Here is a 16,199-nt window from a genome sequence, read left to right on the forward strand (position 1 = left end):
CTAAGCAACACAATCCATGTGAAAAACCCCAGCTTCCTTCATATTACAGAGCAAGAAAAGGAACGGAGCAAGATTTGATAATCCCGCCAACACTAGCATTTCCCATCCTGGCTCGCATGGCACCATCTTTATTAAATCTGCACCACCTCACCTCAGGCTTACTCCACCCGCACCCTTATAGCAGGGCCCTCTGCCCGCATCAGTATTTTCCTACCAGTAGCCTCAGCAAAAAGTCCCCAGAGTCATATGAATCGGATTAGATGGCAGAACAATGTTCTCATCAAAGAGCGTTCCGTTCCTGTGAATCCAGATAATCCAACAGCATCTGCCAAAAACTTTCGGTCGACCAATCTCAGAAGGAATATCTGGACCATAAGAGAGGTTTGACAAGAGTCCAATCTTTTAATGGCAACGAGATTGTTGGATTTGGGAGGAAGAAAAGAAGAACATGAAACAAAAAAAGTTACAGCAGAAAATATAAACATATTGCATCAGAAAATAAAAGTTGTAACTCTGAAAAATATAAACATTTTTTCTTTCTTTTCTTTCTCATTTCCATCTCTTGCTTTTCCATACAATGCACATAATGTTCATGCTCCAGCAGTAGCCTCTCTTTTTATAGGAAGAAGTTAGCTTCTCTTAGACAAAATCAAAAGCAACCTAACGCCATGCTTTCCTGCTTGAAATAAGGATGGCTATTACTTTTCACCTAAATCAGATTACATCAATTACATAGACATTTAACTGATAACATTTAAGTAATCCAACAGAAATGAAAGTAGTCCAATAGTCACTAACTTCAACCAAATGTCCTCCACTTTCGTGTAATCCTGAAGAGAGTGATGAATATCCTCATCAAAAGGATTACACCAACTACAAATCCCAAATGAAGTTATTTGCCGTCTCCGTCTCTCCATATTAGAAAGCAGGCGGTTATGTAAACACAACCACGAGATGTATCAGATGCTTTTGGGACCAGCCTAAGTGCACACAACCCTCTACATCTTATCATTACAGTTCTTTCCTTTTTTGATCACGAGTGGATTATCTTGCAAGTATCGAGTCGCATGTGAATTAATTCGGAAACGGATGGGATCTTAAGGAAATAAAACCAATTTAGTTATCATTCATGGCTGTGAGAAAGGCCAATTGTACACATTATATTATCAACTTAACTTTTCTTTACTTTTGTGAAGGTTCAAATGATAATGTTTTGGCTAATATTCTTTTACTCTGTTCACTACAGAGTTCGATTTTTGAAGCAAAACCAAAGATTGACCATCCTAGAATATTGTAAACTAAAAGGTAAACAGTAGCAAGCAAATTTTTTAAACATCTTGTAACGTGCAAGCAATAAGAACCAAAAAAAAAAAGAAGAGAAAATACAAACACACAACATTCTGACCAATGTCAAATCCTATAAAAGAAGGATGAAAATAATTTCTTTTGTCTCCTATACTGAGAATCATTAATGAATTCCTTAGAATACTCTTTATTAATTATGGCTCTTTCAAGAAAAGTTCAAAGAACTTGTGGCTAACAAGAAATAGAAAACCAGTTGGCAGTTCCAAAATTAACATTCAAAGAAACCTTAATCTTGCATAAGTTGTATCGCAGCCTTGTTATGACATGGACGGGCGGTCATACCAAGTCCTAGGGCGAAACTTTTATGCATGAACTACTATATATGAAAGAAAATGCCAACCATGAGAGTCCAACTTCGATAAATGCCGGCCATTATCACATTCTCCACTATCTGTTTGTTGAAATATACTATATATATGCACACCGTAAGGATAGCAGCTCAAAAACACCAGAACTTCATTTTCTACTAATTCCAGTATGGCAAACATAAGGTCCAAAGTATCTCTAATCATGTTGCTGGTGGTCCTCCTAACTCTTCACTTCTCTTTGAGATCCTCACTTGCCATCATTGAGAAGCCACTTGATTCATCAACTAATGGAGCAGTGAAAGAGGAAAGGAACTCAGAGACTTATATTGTCCTCTTAAAGAAACCAGAAGGCTCAGTTTTTACAGAGTCAAAAGATTTAGATAGCTGGTACCATTCATTTTTGCCGGTTAACGCCTTTAGCTCCGAGCAACCGCGTTTACTACACTCCTATCGCCATGTGGCAACAGGGTTTGCTGCAAGGCTCAAAGCAGAAGATGTAAAGGCAATGGAAAATAAGGATGGATTCGTGTCAGCCCGCCCTAGAAGGATGGTGCCTCTACATACAACTCATACACCTAGCTTCTTGGGTCTAGAGCATAATTTAGGATTATGGAACTACTCAAACGATGGCAAGGGAGTTATAATTGGATTAATCGACAGTGGAATAACGCCTGATCACCCTTCATTCAGCGACCAAGGAATGCCTCCACCACCAGCAAAATGGAAAGGGAAATGTGACAATGAAACACTGTGCAATAACAAACTTATTGGTGTAAGAAATTTTGCTACTGATAGTAACAACACTTCGGACGAGTACATGCATGGTACCCATACAGCTAGCACAGCAGCTGGAAGCCCTGTCCAAAATGCAAATTTCTTTGGTCAGGCCAATGGTACTGCAATTGGTATGGCACCACTGGCTCATTTGGCTATGTATAAAGTTTCTGGAAGTGCGAGTGAGGCAGGTGACAGTGAGATATTGGCTGCAATGGATGCTGCCGTTGAAGATGGTGTTGATGTTCTTTCGCTTTCCCTTGGAATTGGCTCTCATCCTTTTTATGATGATGTGATTGCATTAGGTGCATATGCAGCAATTCGGAAGGGGATCTTTGTAAGTTGCTCAGCAGGAAATTCTGGACCTGATAATAGCTCATTGTCCAACGAGGCACCATGGATTCTAACCGTAGGAGCAAGCACTGTTGACAGAGCTATTAGAGCAACAGTATTACTTGGAAATAATGCAGAGCTAAACGGTGAATCCCTTTTCCAGCCGAAAGATTTTCCTTCAACACTGTTGCCACTTGTTTATGCAGGTGCAAATGGTAATGCATCATCTGGATTCTGCGAGCCAGGATCATTGAAGAATGTTGATATCAAAGGCAAGGTAGTGCTGTGCGAGGGAGCAGACTTTGGAACAATTTCCAAAGGCCAAGAAGTGAAAGACAATGGTGGCGCTGCCATGATTGTAATCAATGACGAGGGCTTTATTACAACACCGCGTCTTCATGTGCTCCCGGCATCAAATGTGAATTACATTACAGGATCAGCTATTAAAGCCTATATAAACTCATCATCATCTCCGATGGCTACAATCTTGTTTAAGGGAACTGTTGTTGGCGTACCTGATGCTCCTCAAGTTGCTGATTTTTCATCAAGAGGCCCTAGCATTGCAAGTCCCGGTATCCTGAAACCTGACATCATTGGCCCTGGAGTGAGAATTTTAGCTGCTTGGCCAGTTTCAGTTGACAATACCACCAACAGGTTTGATATGATCTCAGGCACCTCAATGTCTTGCCCTCATCTTAGTGGCATTGCTGCTCTGCTAAAACATGCCCATCCTGACTGGTCACCTGCTGCTATTAAATCTGCCATTATGACCACTGCTAATTTGAATAACCTAGGAGGCAAACCCATTTCTGATCAAGAGTTTGTTCTAGCTACTGTGTTTGACATGGGTGCAGGCCATGTGAATCCGTCAAGAGCAAATGATCCAGGGCTTATTTATGATATCCAACCTGAAGAGTACATTCCTTACTTGTGTGGTCTGGGTTATTCTGACAATCAAGTAGGACTAATTGTGCAGGGATCAGTGAAGTGCACAAACGATTCAAGCATACCTGAATCTCAACTCAATTATCCTTCATTTTCGATTAAATTGGGTTCTTCTCCAAAAACTTACACAAGAACAGTTACAAATGTTGGGAAGCCTACTTCAGCATACACTCCTAAGATCTATGGACCACAAGGCGTAGATGTTAAGGTGACGCCTGATATAATTCATTTCAGTGAGGTGAATGAGAAAGCCACATATACAGTAACATTTAGCCAAAATGGGAAAGCTGGTGGACCATTTTCCCAAGGTTACCTGACTTGGGTAGGTGAAGGCTACAGTGTTGCAAGCCCAATTGCTGTCATCTTTGAATAAGCATAGTTATAACGCTCAAGAGTCGATTGCAATATAATTATCTGCTGCTATGATGGAGAATAATATGTTGAAGAGAATAGATTTATAATGTCAAAAGAATTCTTTAATTTCACCTTTCTTTCTAATGTTCATCAGAAAACAAATAATCAGCAAACTAATATCCTATTCTAAAATTTATATCAAGGTGCTGCCGTAGTTTACAGCTATTAAATTTTCATTTAATGCCTTAATGTGTTATTCAGTGAAATTATTAAAAAAATTTAATTCAAATTTATATAAAAAGTATTAGTATGTCATTTTTTTTTATGTTCATTATATATCTTTTATTAAATTAAACAGTTTATACTATATGATATGCAATGCTGAAATTTTTGACAATGTAATAGAAAGAAGTACAAAATAATAACTTAAAGTTGAGTCATTTTATATTTAAACAATATATTTTTTGAGATTTTTTAATGATTAATTTTTTTATTTAAGAATATTTATTTTTTTAAAAATAATTTAACAAACTTATTACTTGAAATATATCTGTAGTTGAGTTTGATGTTTTGATATAATTAGTTAATTGGATTATAATTGAATTAGTCATTTTTATATTACACACAAGCGTCTCCGTATCTGTACGACACTGCACCAATTGCCAACTCTAGTTTGTAGGGAATGGGTTGAGCCAGCGGCAGAGTTGAGAAACAACAAGAGCAACATTATTACTCGGAAACAAAGAGAGCTAAATGGTAAATCTCTTTTCCAGCCAAAATAGATAATGGTGGTGCAGCCGTAATAGTATGAAGGCTTAAGTATAGCACCAAGGCTACAAGTGATCCTTGCCTCACATGTGGATTACGAAGCAGGATCAGCTATCAAAGCTTATATAAACTCTACATCATCGCCAAAGGCTATACAATCTTGTTTAAAGGAACCGTAGTTGGCTTGACAGATACTTCACAAGTTGCTTGGTTTTCCTCATGACAAAGGCAGGGGGAGACTGTAGCTGGGTGTAGTTTAAGAAAAAATTAAAATAAAAAAATTTATTTAATTCTAAATTTGTTCGATTTTCTCTAGTTTGGGGATTATGGAAAATTAAGAATATAACTTTAGTTCGGAAGTAGTTTAAGAATTATCATTATGAGAGTCTACTCCATATTAACTAAAATCCTAATTATGCTATTACTTGGAGATGCCTTAGGATATTGAGACCTGATATTATAAGCCTTGGTGTTAGAATTTTAGATGCTTGGCTAGTTCGTGTTGACAATACCACAAATAGGTTTAGTATGATCTCAGGCACCTCGATGGCTTGTCCCCATCCTAGTGGCATTGCTGCTCTACTCAGAAGTGCTCTGGTCACCTGCTGGCTGCTGCCATAAAATCTGCCATTACATTCCATACTTATATGGGCTGGGTTTTATCTACGAACATTTACGAGTTATTGTACAGCGCAAAAGGTGAAGTGCACAAATGTTACCTGAAGCAGCTATATTACCCATCATCTGCTATAAGATTGGTTCTAGTCCACAGACATACACGAGAACAATTACAAACTTTGTACAGCTAAATTCGGCTTATAATCTTGAGATCTTTAAACCAAAAAGGTGCAGACATTACAGTAGTTTTGTTGGAGTAAGAAAGCTACATACTCGGTAACGTTGCCGATGAATCTCTTGCCCAAGGATACCCGAAATGGGCCGCTGACGGGTATAGTGTTGGAGCCCAATTGATATCCTATTCGAATAAAGGGAAAATTACAGTATTTTCTATTTTAAAGTGTTTTATATAACTTATTTTTGACAATAAATTATTGAATTAAATAGTCACCTTTAAAATAATTGTATATTATTATTTATTATTTATTTTTATTTTCTTTTTTTATCCATTTTTTAAAAAAACAACGGATTTTTAAAAAATAAATCAATAAAAAAAGAAAAATTAATATAACATTTTTTATTTTTTAGTATTAAAAAAGATTTAAAAAAAATAATAAAAAAGGAAACAAGAAATAAAAAAATCATAAGTAACGAAAAGTAAGGATATTTAAGTTATTTTACGTGTGAAATAAATTAAATTAGTAATTTACATGTAAAAATTACAAAAGACACCATAATATATAAAAATTAGCAAGTTTAGACGATTGAATAAAAAGAAAAGCTTAAAAACTGAAATAGAAAAAATTAAAAAGTTAAAATACTAAATTATAATTATTTATTAAATAAATAGGCATAGATTAATAACATAATTGTGATTCTATTAGGCATTAATAATACAAATGGTCATTGAATTATACATTTAATTTTATTTTGGTTACAAAACTTTAAGTTATTTTATTTCTGTCATTCAATTTTAATTTTAGTTATAATTCAGTCACCATATTAATAAAAAATAGGATGTTGTATTTCTTTTTTCATTTAATTATTCTTTTCATATTGATTATTTTTACAACATGTCAATTTTTCATTTATAAAGTTGACTAAATCCAAACATAATTAAAGGAGTATGATAAAGATAAAATAAAATAAAATTTTATAACTAAAATAAATGTAAGTATGAAACTGACATTCATATCATTATCTAAATTGTATTTGGATAATTATAGTAAGAGTAATGGTAGCAAACTTCTGGCTTTAAACACTCTCTTAACAATTACTCTTATGAGATACTCTTAACACTCTGCTTTCATATTCCATTAATAATGTGAATCCATAATTCAAAGATGACAATTGACAGGAGAAGTGGGCAAACCTCTCCACTATAATGTTGAGATACGAGTCCAACTTGCAGCATTCAAATCAAGATAATGGTGCACGCCATTAACTCATCATTGAAACAAGAAATTATGAGCAAGTGTTCATGATAATGGAAGCCATTAACATCTAATTTTACATGATAATTAGAAGGAAAACAATAGAAGCACAAAAATTAATTTAATACGATAAATTGGATAGAAAGATTGAAGTGTGAACAGAAAATTTTCTTGTGCTTGTGGGGCAACAGTGGCCCATACATCAGCAACTAATTGGATTATTACGTCAAACTAGTTGAATTTTATCTAAAACATACACGTTCGTGGAGCAAATTTGAAAGCATATTCAAACTATTTTTCAAGAACAATAGATCGCTATGCACTTCATACATATTTCAAACTAGTACCAATAGCATTGACATGGACAGGGCACCATTACCAAGTTACAAAGGCCTAAAATTGAGATGCAATTAAGACAGACATGCCAACCAACTTGTGTAAGAAATGTTAATATTTTTTCTAACAAAATATGCTATAAATGCATATATGTATATGGCTGTAGAAGCTCAAAACCAACGCCACTTCTCTTTTTTCTTTTTGTTTACCAACAATATGGAAAACATAACATATAAGACATTGCAAACCATGCTGCTATTGTCTCTCCTTGTTTTCAGTTTGATAAATTTTAGATTCTCTGAAGCCATTACTGAGCCACTAATCGGTTCACCAGACAAAGATGCAATTGTTATAGAGGAAAGTGACTTGGAGACTTATATTATTCTCTTAGAAAAATCAGAAGGCAGGGAATTCAAGGAGTCTAAAGATTTACGTAGCTGGTATCAGTCATTTTTGCCGGCTAACACCTCTAGTTCAGAGCTATCACGTTTGGTTCATTCCTATCGGCATGTAGTTACTGGGTTTGCTGCAAAACTTACAGCAGAAGAAGCAAAGGCAATGGAGATGAGGGAAGGATTTGTGTTAGCCCGCCCACAAAGGATGGTCCCTCTGCACACCACCCATACACCTAGCTTCCTGGGACTCCAGCAAAATTTAGGATTTTGGAAACATTCAAATTTTGGCAAGGGAGTGATAATTGGAGTTGTGGACAGTGGAATAACACCTGATCACCCTTCATTTAGCGGTGAAGGAATGCCCCCTCCACCGGAAAAATGGACTGGTAAATGTGAGTTGAAGGGAACATTATCATGCAACAACAAGCTTATTGGTGCAAGAAATTTCGCTACTAACAGTAATGACTTGTTCGATGAGGTGGCACACGGGACACACACAGCTAGCACAGCAGCTGGAAGTCCCGTGCAAGGTGCCAGTTACTTTGGGCAGGCCAATGGAACTGCAATTGGCATGGCGCCATTGGCCCACTTGGCCATGTATAAAGTATCTGGCAGAGGCAGGAAGGTCGGCGAGAGTGAGATACTGGCTGCAATGGATGCTGCAATCGAGGAGGGCGTTGATATTCTCTCACTATCCCTTGGTATCGGTACTCATCCTTTCTATGATGATGTGGTTGCGTTAGGTGCATATGCAGCTATTCAAAAGGGAATCTTTGTGAGCTGCTCGGCAGGGAATTCTGGGCCTGATAATAGTTCTTTATCAAATGAGGCACCATGGATTCTAACTGTAGGAGCAAGCACTGTAGACAGAGCAATAAGAGCAACAGTATTACTTGGAAATAAAGCAGAGTTAAATGGAGAATCCCTTTTCCAGCCAAAATATTTTCCTTCAACATTACTGCCACTTGTTTATGCAGGTGCAAATGGTAATGCATTATCAGCATCATGCGACGACGGAACATTGAGAAATGTGGACGTCAAAGGCAAGATAGTTTTGTGTGAAGGAGGCTCAGGAACAATTTCGAAAGGGCAAGAAGTAAAAGAAAATGGTGGTGCTGCCATGATTGTAATGAATTATGAGAATGAAGGCTTTAGTACGGAAGCAAGTCTTCATGTGCTCCCTGCATCACATGTGAATTATGAAGCAGGATCAGCTATCAAAGCTTATATAAACTCAACATCATCACCAAAAGCTACAATCCTGTTTAAAGGAACCGTAGTTGGGTTGACAGATGCTCCTCAAGTTGCTTACTTTTCCTCCAGAGGTCCTAGCATGGCAAGTCCTGGGATATTGAAGCCTGACATTATAGGCCCTGGTGTGAGAATTTTAGCTGCTTGGCCAGTTTCAGTTGACAATACCACAAATAGGTTTAATATGATCTCAGGCACCTCAATGTCTTGCCCTCATCTTAGCGGCATTGCTGCTTTGCTCAAAAGTGCTCATCCTGACTGGTCACCTGCTGCCATAAAATCTGCCATCATGACCACTGCTAATTTGGATAACCTTGGAGGCAAGCCCATTTCTGATGAAGACTTTGTTCCATCTACTGTCTTTGACATGGGTGCAGGCCATGTAAATCCATCAAGAGCAAATGATCCTGGGCTTATTTATGATATACAACCTGATGATTACATTCCTTACTTATGTGGTCTGGGTTATTCTGATAAACATGTACGAGTTATTGTGCAGCGCAAAGTGAAGTGCACAAATGTTACAAGCATACCTGAAGCACAGCTAAATTATCCTTCATTTTCTATCATATTGGGGTCTAAGCCACAGACATACACAAGAACAGTTACGAACTTTGGCCAGCCAAATTCAGCTTACGACTTTGAGATCTTTGCACCAAAAGGTGTAGACATTCTGGTGACACCTCATAGGATTAGTTTTAGTGGGCTAAAGCAGAAAGCTACCTACTCTGTAACTTTTAGCAGAAATGGGAAAGCTAATGGATCTTTTGCCCAAGGATATCTGAAATGGATGGCTGATGGGTATAAAGTTAATAGCCCAATTGCTATCATATTTGAATAAGCAGGTATAGATTAACAACTTGGTTGTAATTCTGTAGGTTCATAGCCTACTTTGGATTAACTATAATAATGATAGAATGAGGGTCAAACAAAGCTAAAAAGTTGTTGTTTCTAAAATAGATTGAGATGCAACCAAGTAGTAATTGTTAAGTCTAGCATTGATGTGCCTCACTTGACATATTCATTTTGTCTTGTTCTCTGCATATTAGACTGACTAGCTTCCCTTTGTCTAGCAAAGAATGCCCCCTCAGTCAAGCCATTTTGCTTGTAAGCTCTTCGCTGCTCCAAGGCTTCAAGAGCATTGAGAAGTTCAGGCAATGTTATCCTTCAAATGAGGAGATTTTTGACTCAAATCTCTCTGGCAAGCTTAGTAAGATTTTTTCTACAACTCTCTGGTCAGGCATTTCCTCACCAAGTATTCTGATCTTGTTAACTACTGCATGAGTCTGTCAGTAAACTCCTTTACATTTTCCATCTCCAACATCCTCTCCATCTCAAATTTTCTTCTGAGATTGAGTGCCTGCATTTTCCTTGTTTTATCATTACCCTGGTACTCCTCCTTCAAATAATCCCAGATCTCTTTGGAGTATTGCAGCATATAATCTTGTCAAAGATAACATCAGAAACTGCAGAATGAATGCAAGTTTTGGCTTTAAACTTTCGAGCTTTTTCTGCATTAAAGTGTCTAATTTTAGCATGAGTTGCATCATCTGTAAAAGGAGTTGGCTCTGTATCAGCTTCAACAAAGTTCCACAGATCAAATGCCTGCAGATAGCATTGCATTTTTACTGCCCATTTGGAGTAGTTGTCGCCAGTAAGAATGGGAGGTGGTATAATGACAACGCCATTAGCATGAGCATTTGTCATTTCTCATAAAAGAAAGAAGGAAGGAAGAAGATGTGCAGTGTCAAGTTTCGAAGAGAAAGTGATGAATAAGCAGAACGGTGTGTTGGAAAGTCAAAGAATATACTGCTTCCTTATTTAGGAGACTAGTAGGAGCTTGATTGTAGGATCAGATCAATTATAGGAGCTAAAATCTCTCTGTCATTTATGTAATATGCTGTATATAAACAACCTCAATATACAATGTAAATCACCAATTCTAGAATACCTGTGTACTTCTTTTCATGGTATCAGAGCATGACTAGCATGACTAGATTCTGACTCTTTATTTCTTTTAAATCCTTTCATTATCATTCTTGTATTTCTCTCATCTTGGCTGAAGGAGATGTCCCTCTTCCTTTTGAAACAAATAAAAATCAAAACTTTGCTGAATCATCAAAGGCAGATTCATCTGATCCTAATTACACTCATCATTCAGATCATCCTGGAATGATTTTAGTCTCCAAAACCCTCAACGGTGACAATTACCCTGATTGGAAAAGGGCCATGACATTGGCTTTGAACTCAAAGAACAAGCTAGGATTCGTTGATAGCTCTTGTGAACCACCATCAAAAGAAAAACATCCTGATTCATATGGATCTTGGTCTAGATGCAATGACATGGTCCATTCCTGGATTATCAACACTCTTGATCCAGAGATCGCCGACAGTATCATCTACTATGCTACTGCTCATGAAGTTTGGGAAGATCTACGTGAGCGATTCTCACAAGGTAATGATCCTCGTGTTTTTGAAATTCAGCAAAGCATCACATCTCTCAAACAATGACAACTCTCTGTTTCTGCTTATTATTCTAAACTGAAAAGTTAGCCCAATCAGTTCTGCAGCGAATGAATCAGTAGCAACCATGGCATTCATGAGCAATCCCAAACAACATAATCAATCATCATCTTATGGTGGAAAATCCAATAATTCTTTCGGGAACAGTGGGCGATGGCACTCAGGCAGCGAAGGACGATGGTCCTCAGGTGACAATTCGAGTAGCGGTCGATGGTCGTCAGGAGGCCGATAGGGAAGAAGACGCGGCTAGGCCAGAGGAGGCCGTTCTATTGGCGTTGGAAGAGGACGACCTTTTTTGTTCACACTGCAATGACGAGGGTCACTGGGTTGATACTTGTTGGGAATTACTTGGGTATCCATCTACTCATCCAAAAGCAAAGTTAGCCCAACCTAAGTCTGCTAATAATATCTCTATGACTCCGGTTGATGCATAAGGAACCGTTACTGTATCTAAAGCCCATCTACTCATCCAAAAGCAAAGTTAGCCCAATCTAAGTCTGCTAATAATATCTCTATGACTCCAGGTGATGCATAAGGAACCGTTACTGTATCTAAAGCCCATTTGGAACAGCTTATTTCAATGCTCAACAACTAAGAAATCAAATTTAGTTCAACCTCTGATCGAAAAGCTAATACGGTAGCAATAACAGGTTTGTCCAAAGTAAATTCACAAAATTGGATCATTGACAGCGGCGCAACCAATCATATTGTTTTATCATAATTATTCCACAAGAATAAAAATTGCTCACTGTCACCTGTATTATTGCCAAGTGGAGATAAAAATGAGATTGCAGTCAAAGGATTATTGCCTCTTAATTCTAAATATCTTTTACATGATGTATTATCTGTGCCTACATTTAAAGTGGATTTGATGTCTGTAAGTCGTTTAACAAGAGATTTGAATTGTTCAATCACTTTTTTTCCTTATTGGTGTATTTTACAGGATCTGGCTAGGAGGAGGACAATTGGTTTGGGTAAACAACAGAGTGGACTATACTATTTGAAGGCATTGGCAGTGAACAAAGATAAGTATAAGTCAAACACAACAAAAATTCTCCATCCTGCAACCTCATCACTTCGTCCACCGATTTGTGGCATAATCGTTTGGGACATGTCTCTCCTTTACGATTGAATTTTCTTGCTAAACATTTTTTGAATCTTTCAGTTGAATCAAGTAAAATTTTTCATATTTTTCCTTTGGCTAAATAAAGTCGTTTGTCTTTCGGAACAAGTACTATTTCTTCTATTCAACCATTTGATATTATTCATTGTGATATTTGAGATCCCTACTGTCATGTTTCACTTTCTGGTGCTCATTATTTTCTCACCATTATTGATGATTATACACGATTTACATGAATTTTTTTAATGAAACACAAAGATGAAACTCAACCTATTTTGAAACGTTTCTTTAGCTATGTTCTTACCCAATTTGGAACACGAATTAAAAATTTTTGCAATGACAATGGCGACGAACTTCTTTCTCTTCACACTTTTTTTTCAAGATAATGGTGTCATTTTTCAACATTCTTATGTTTACACCCCCCAACAAAATAGGGTAGTGGAGCGAAAACATCGCCATATTCTTCAGGTTGCTCGTGCCTTAAAGTTTCAGGCTAGTCTTCCTATAAAATTTTGGGGGGAATGTGTCCTCACATCTGTTTATATTATTAATCGATTACCCTCTCCGCTTCTTTCTTTCAAAACACCTCATGAACTTTTCTATTCAAAACCTCTAATTTTTTCTCACTTTCGTGTGTTTGGTTGTCTTGCATATGCTACAAATGTTAACGTTTCTCATAAATTAGACTCTCGAACTATTCCCACTATTTTCATTGGTTATCCCCTTGGTCAAAAAGCATATAAATTGTACGATCTCACTACAAAAAAAAAAAATCTTCACTAGTCGAGATGTCAATTATGAGAACATCTTTCCTTATTCCTCTTATCCAGATACTTACTCTAGACTGCAAACTAATGCCCATCTTCCTGGCCTAATCCCTCTAATTCCACCTACCTTTAATGACTCTTTTGACATCTCTCAAGTAAATCAAAACACTAAACAGAGGACTGGCCAAACCGACCCATCACCCCCCACTACACAACTGTCACATCCACCACCAACCACCGTCCCTTCCACCACCCTTTGCACCTACACCCGGCGTCCGTCTCGCCATACAGTCATCCAATCTCCCATAAATCCAGTAGCTATTGATCCAATCCTAACCCAATGTCCCAATCTATCAAACCAAGAAATAATTTCACCACCTCCTGCTCCTTCCAATGTTGCACCTCAGCCCGAACCAGCTGCTACTCGCCGCTCAAGCCACCCCACAGTTCAACCTCAAAGGCTCCGAGACTATGTCTGCTCTGTTGTTACATCTAACCACTCTAATCCTCTACTGCCAGGTTCTACAAAATGTACACATTATCCTCTTAGTCATTATGTTTCCTACCATCGATATACACCCACTTATAGATCCTTTGTAGCTAATATACAATCTGGCGTTGAACCAAGTTCCTATTCAGAGGCAGCAGCTAATCCCAATTGGCAGAAAGCGATGCAAGCTGAGTTACAGGTTGAGGACAATGGAACCTGGTCTCTTACATCTCTTCCTGTTGGTAAAATTCCAATTGGATGTTGTTGGTTACTAAGGGCTACACATAGTTAGAGGGTGTTGACTTTCAAGATACTTTTTCTCCTACCGCCAAGATTATTTCAGTTTAGTGTTTGATGACTATTGCTGCTGCTTGGGGTTGGACCTTGCATCATCTTTATGTAAACAATGCTTTTTTACCTGGCAATCTTGATGAGGAAATATACATGTCATTGCCTTCTGGGCTCCGGCGACAGGGGGAAAATCAATTAGTTTGTTGCCTTCACAAATCCTTATACGGGTTGAAGCAGTCGTCTAGACAATAGTTTGCAAAGTTTCCAGAAACTATTTGTTCAACTGGTTCTATACAATCCAAGGCAGACTATTCTCTCTTCACCAAAAAAGAAGGCAAGTCTTTTACTGTCCTCTTGATTTATGTGGATGATATTCTGATGGCAATGATTCTGAAAACATAACTGATGTTAAGAATTTCCTGCATAAAAAAATTTGACTCGAAGATCTAGGAAATTTAAAATATTTCTTGGGCATTGAAGTTTCTACATCTAGAAAAGGCATTAATATATCTCAGCGAAAATATGCTTTGAAGATTATCAAAGATGCAGGTTTATTGGGTGTTGCTCCTGTTGAGACTCCTATGGAGCGTAGTACAAAATTATGTGAAAATAGTAAATCACTTCATGACCCGAGAAAATACAGAAGGCTTATTGGCAGGTTAATTTATCTCACGATTTCAAGACCAAACATCACCTATGCAGTTCATGTTCTAAGTTGATTTATGCATCAGCCTCGGAAAGAGCATTGGGATGCAGCTTTGCGTGTCGTGCGCTACTTAAAATGATCTCCTGGTCAAGGTCTTTTCTTTTCTGCAAACAATGATTTTAAACTAAGAGCATTTTATGATTCGGATTGGGCAGGATGTCCTCTCACTAGAAGATCAACCACAGGTTACTGCATATTCTTGGGTCATTCTTTAATATCATAGAGGTCAAAGCGACAGAAAAAAGTTTCTCTATCATCAGCAGAAGCCGAATAACGAGCAATGACGGGAGCATGTTGTGAATTAACATGGTTGCGGTGTCTGCTTCAAGATTTGGGAGTTTTTCAACAAGAATCTGCTTTATTATACTGTGATAATAAAGTTGCGTTACATATTGCTGCTAATCCTGTTTTCCATGAAAGGACTAGACATATTGAAATAGATTGTCATTTCATAAGGGATAAGATTCAAGAAGGGGCTATTGAAACAAAATTTGTAAAGTCAGAAATTCAACTCCCAGATGTGTTAACTAAAGCTTTGGGAAATGATATGTTCATACCAATGATCCGCAAGTTGCGAGTTCAAGATATTCACTCTCCAACTTGAGGGGAGTGTTGGAAAGTCAAAAAATATTTGTATTAATAAACAATATACTGCTTCCTTATTTAGGAGATTAGTAGGAGCTTGATTGTAGGATCAGATCAATCATAAGAGCTAAAATCTCTCTATCATTTATGTAATATGTTGTATATAAACAACCTCAATATACAATGTAAATCACCAATTCTAGAATATCTGTGTACTTCTTTCCACGGTAATTTCTCTTTTTTAAAAAAAAAAAAAAAAACAAGTTGGTTATTTACAGATCCTTTTAAGATCAAAGGGGCTCTGATACCATTATTAGTCTTCTAGAGAATGCAAAGCAAGAAAATGGAGAGAAAAAGGTGATTGCTAGAAAAACTTAACTTCATTAAAAGAAAAACCAGTATTAATACAACTTAAGCTATTAATGACAAACTTGGCAACAAGCACAAGTAAACTGAAAAAGCACAAACATCATTAGCTGAGCCACCTTAATCCTACATAGCAAGGTTAAACAAAATGCTTAAGGAAACTACACTTGTCTCTAGACAAGCTAGATACATGCAGCAATGAAGAAAAAATAAATAAGACATAAATTCTAGCTAAAGTAATCATGTCTTAACACTTCTCTTATCCAACTTCATTTGCCTTTTCATGTTCTTAAAGAAACTTAACAGTAATGAATTCTTCTGCTTAGAACTTAACCTTGTAAATTAAACAGCTCCTAGACATTTCAGGGATGATTGTACATAAAGAAAAATAAAGCATAAGGCTGCTGTTCTGATTCCCTTACTGCAAATGTTTTCATAATCACAGTGTAAATAACCATTTCTACTGAG

At 37.1% G+C, this 16,199-nt stretch overlaps 2 protein-coding genes across 2 annotated transcripts; both read left to right on the forward strand.

Moving 5' to 3' along the window:
- Positions 1-1,269: 1,269 nt before the first annotated feature.
- LOC8272476 (subtilisin-like protease) lies at positions 1,270-4,210 on the forward strand. The gene has a single exon (XM_002509614.3). It carries the CDS (start codon positions 1,843-1,845, stop codon positions 4,096-4,098), a length of 2,256 nt encoding a protein of 751 aa, XP_002509660.1. The 5' UTR covers positions 1,270-1,842; the 3' UTR covers positions 4,099-4,210.
- A 3,109-nt stretch (positions 4,211-7,319) lies between these two features.
- LOC8272477 (subtilisin-like protease 3) lies at positions 7,320-9,875 on the forward strand. The gene has a single exon (XM_002509615.4). It carries the CDS (start codon positions 7,343-7,345, stop codon positions 9,719-9,721), a length of 2,379 nt encoding a protein of 792 aa, XP_002509661.3. The 5' UTR covers positions 7,320-7,342; the 3' UTR covers positions 9,722-9,875.
- Positions 9,876-16,199: the final 6,324 nt, after the last annotated feature.

The sequence above is a fragment of the Ricinus communis genome, chromosome 5, assembly GCF_019578655.1.
Source record: "Ricinus communis isolate WT05 ecotype wild-type chromosome 5, ASM1957865v1, whole genome shotgun sequence".
In the NCBI taxonomy this organism is placed as follows: Eukaryota; Viridiplantae; Streptophyta; class Magnoliopsida; order Malpighiales; family Euphorbiaceae; genus Ricinus; species Ricinus communis.

What these genes read in the sequence shown, in the direction of transcription:
- LOC8272476 (XM_002509614.3), top strand. Translation starts at nt 1,843, where the DNA reads ATGGCAAACATAAGGTCCAAAGTATCTCTAATCATGTTGCTGGTGGTC.
- LOC8272477 (XM_002509615.4), top strand. Translation starts at nt 7,343, where the DNA reads ATGTTAATATTTTTTCTAACAAAATATGCTATAAATGCATATATGTAT.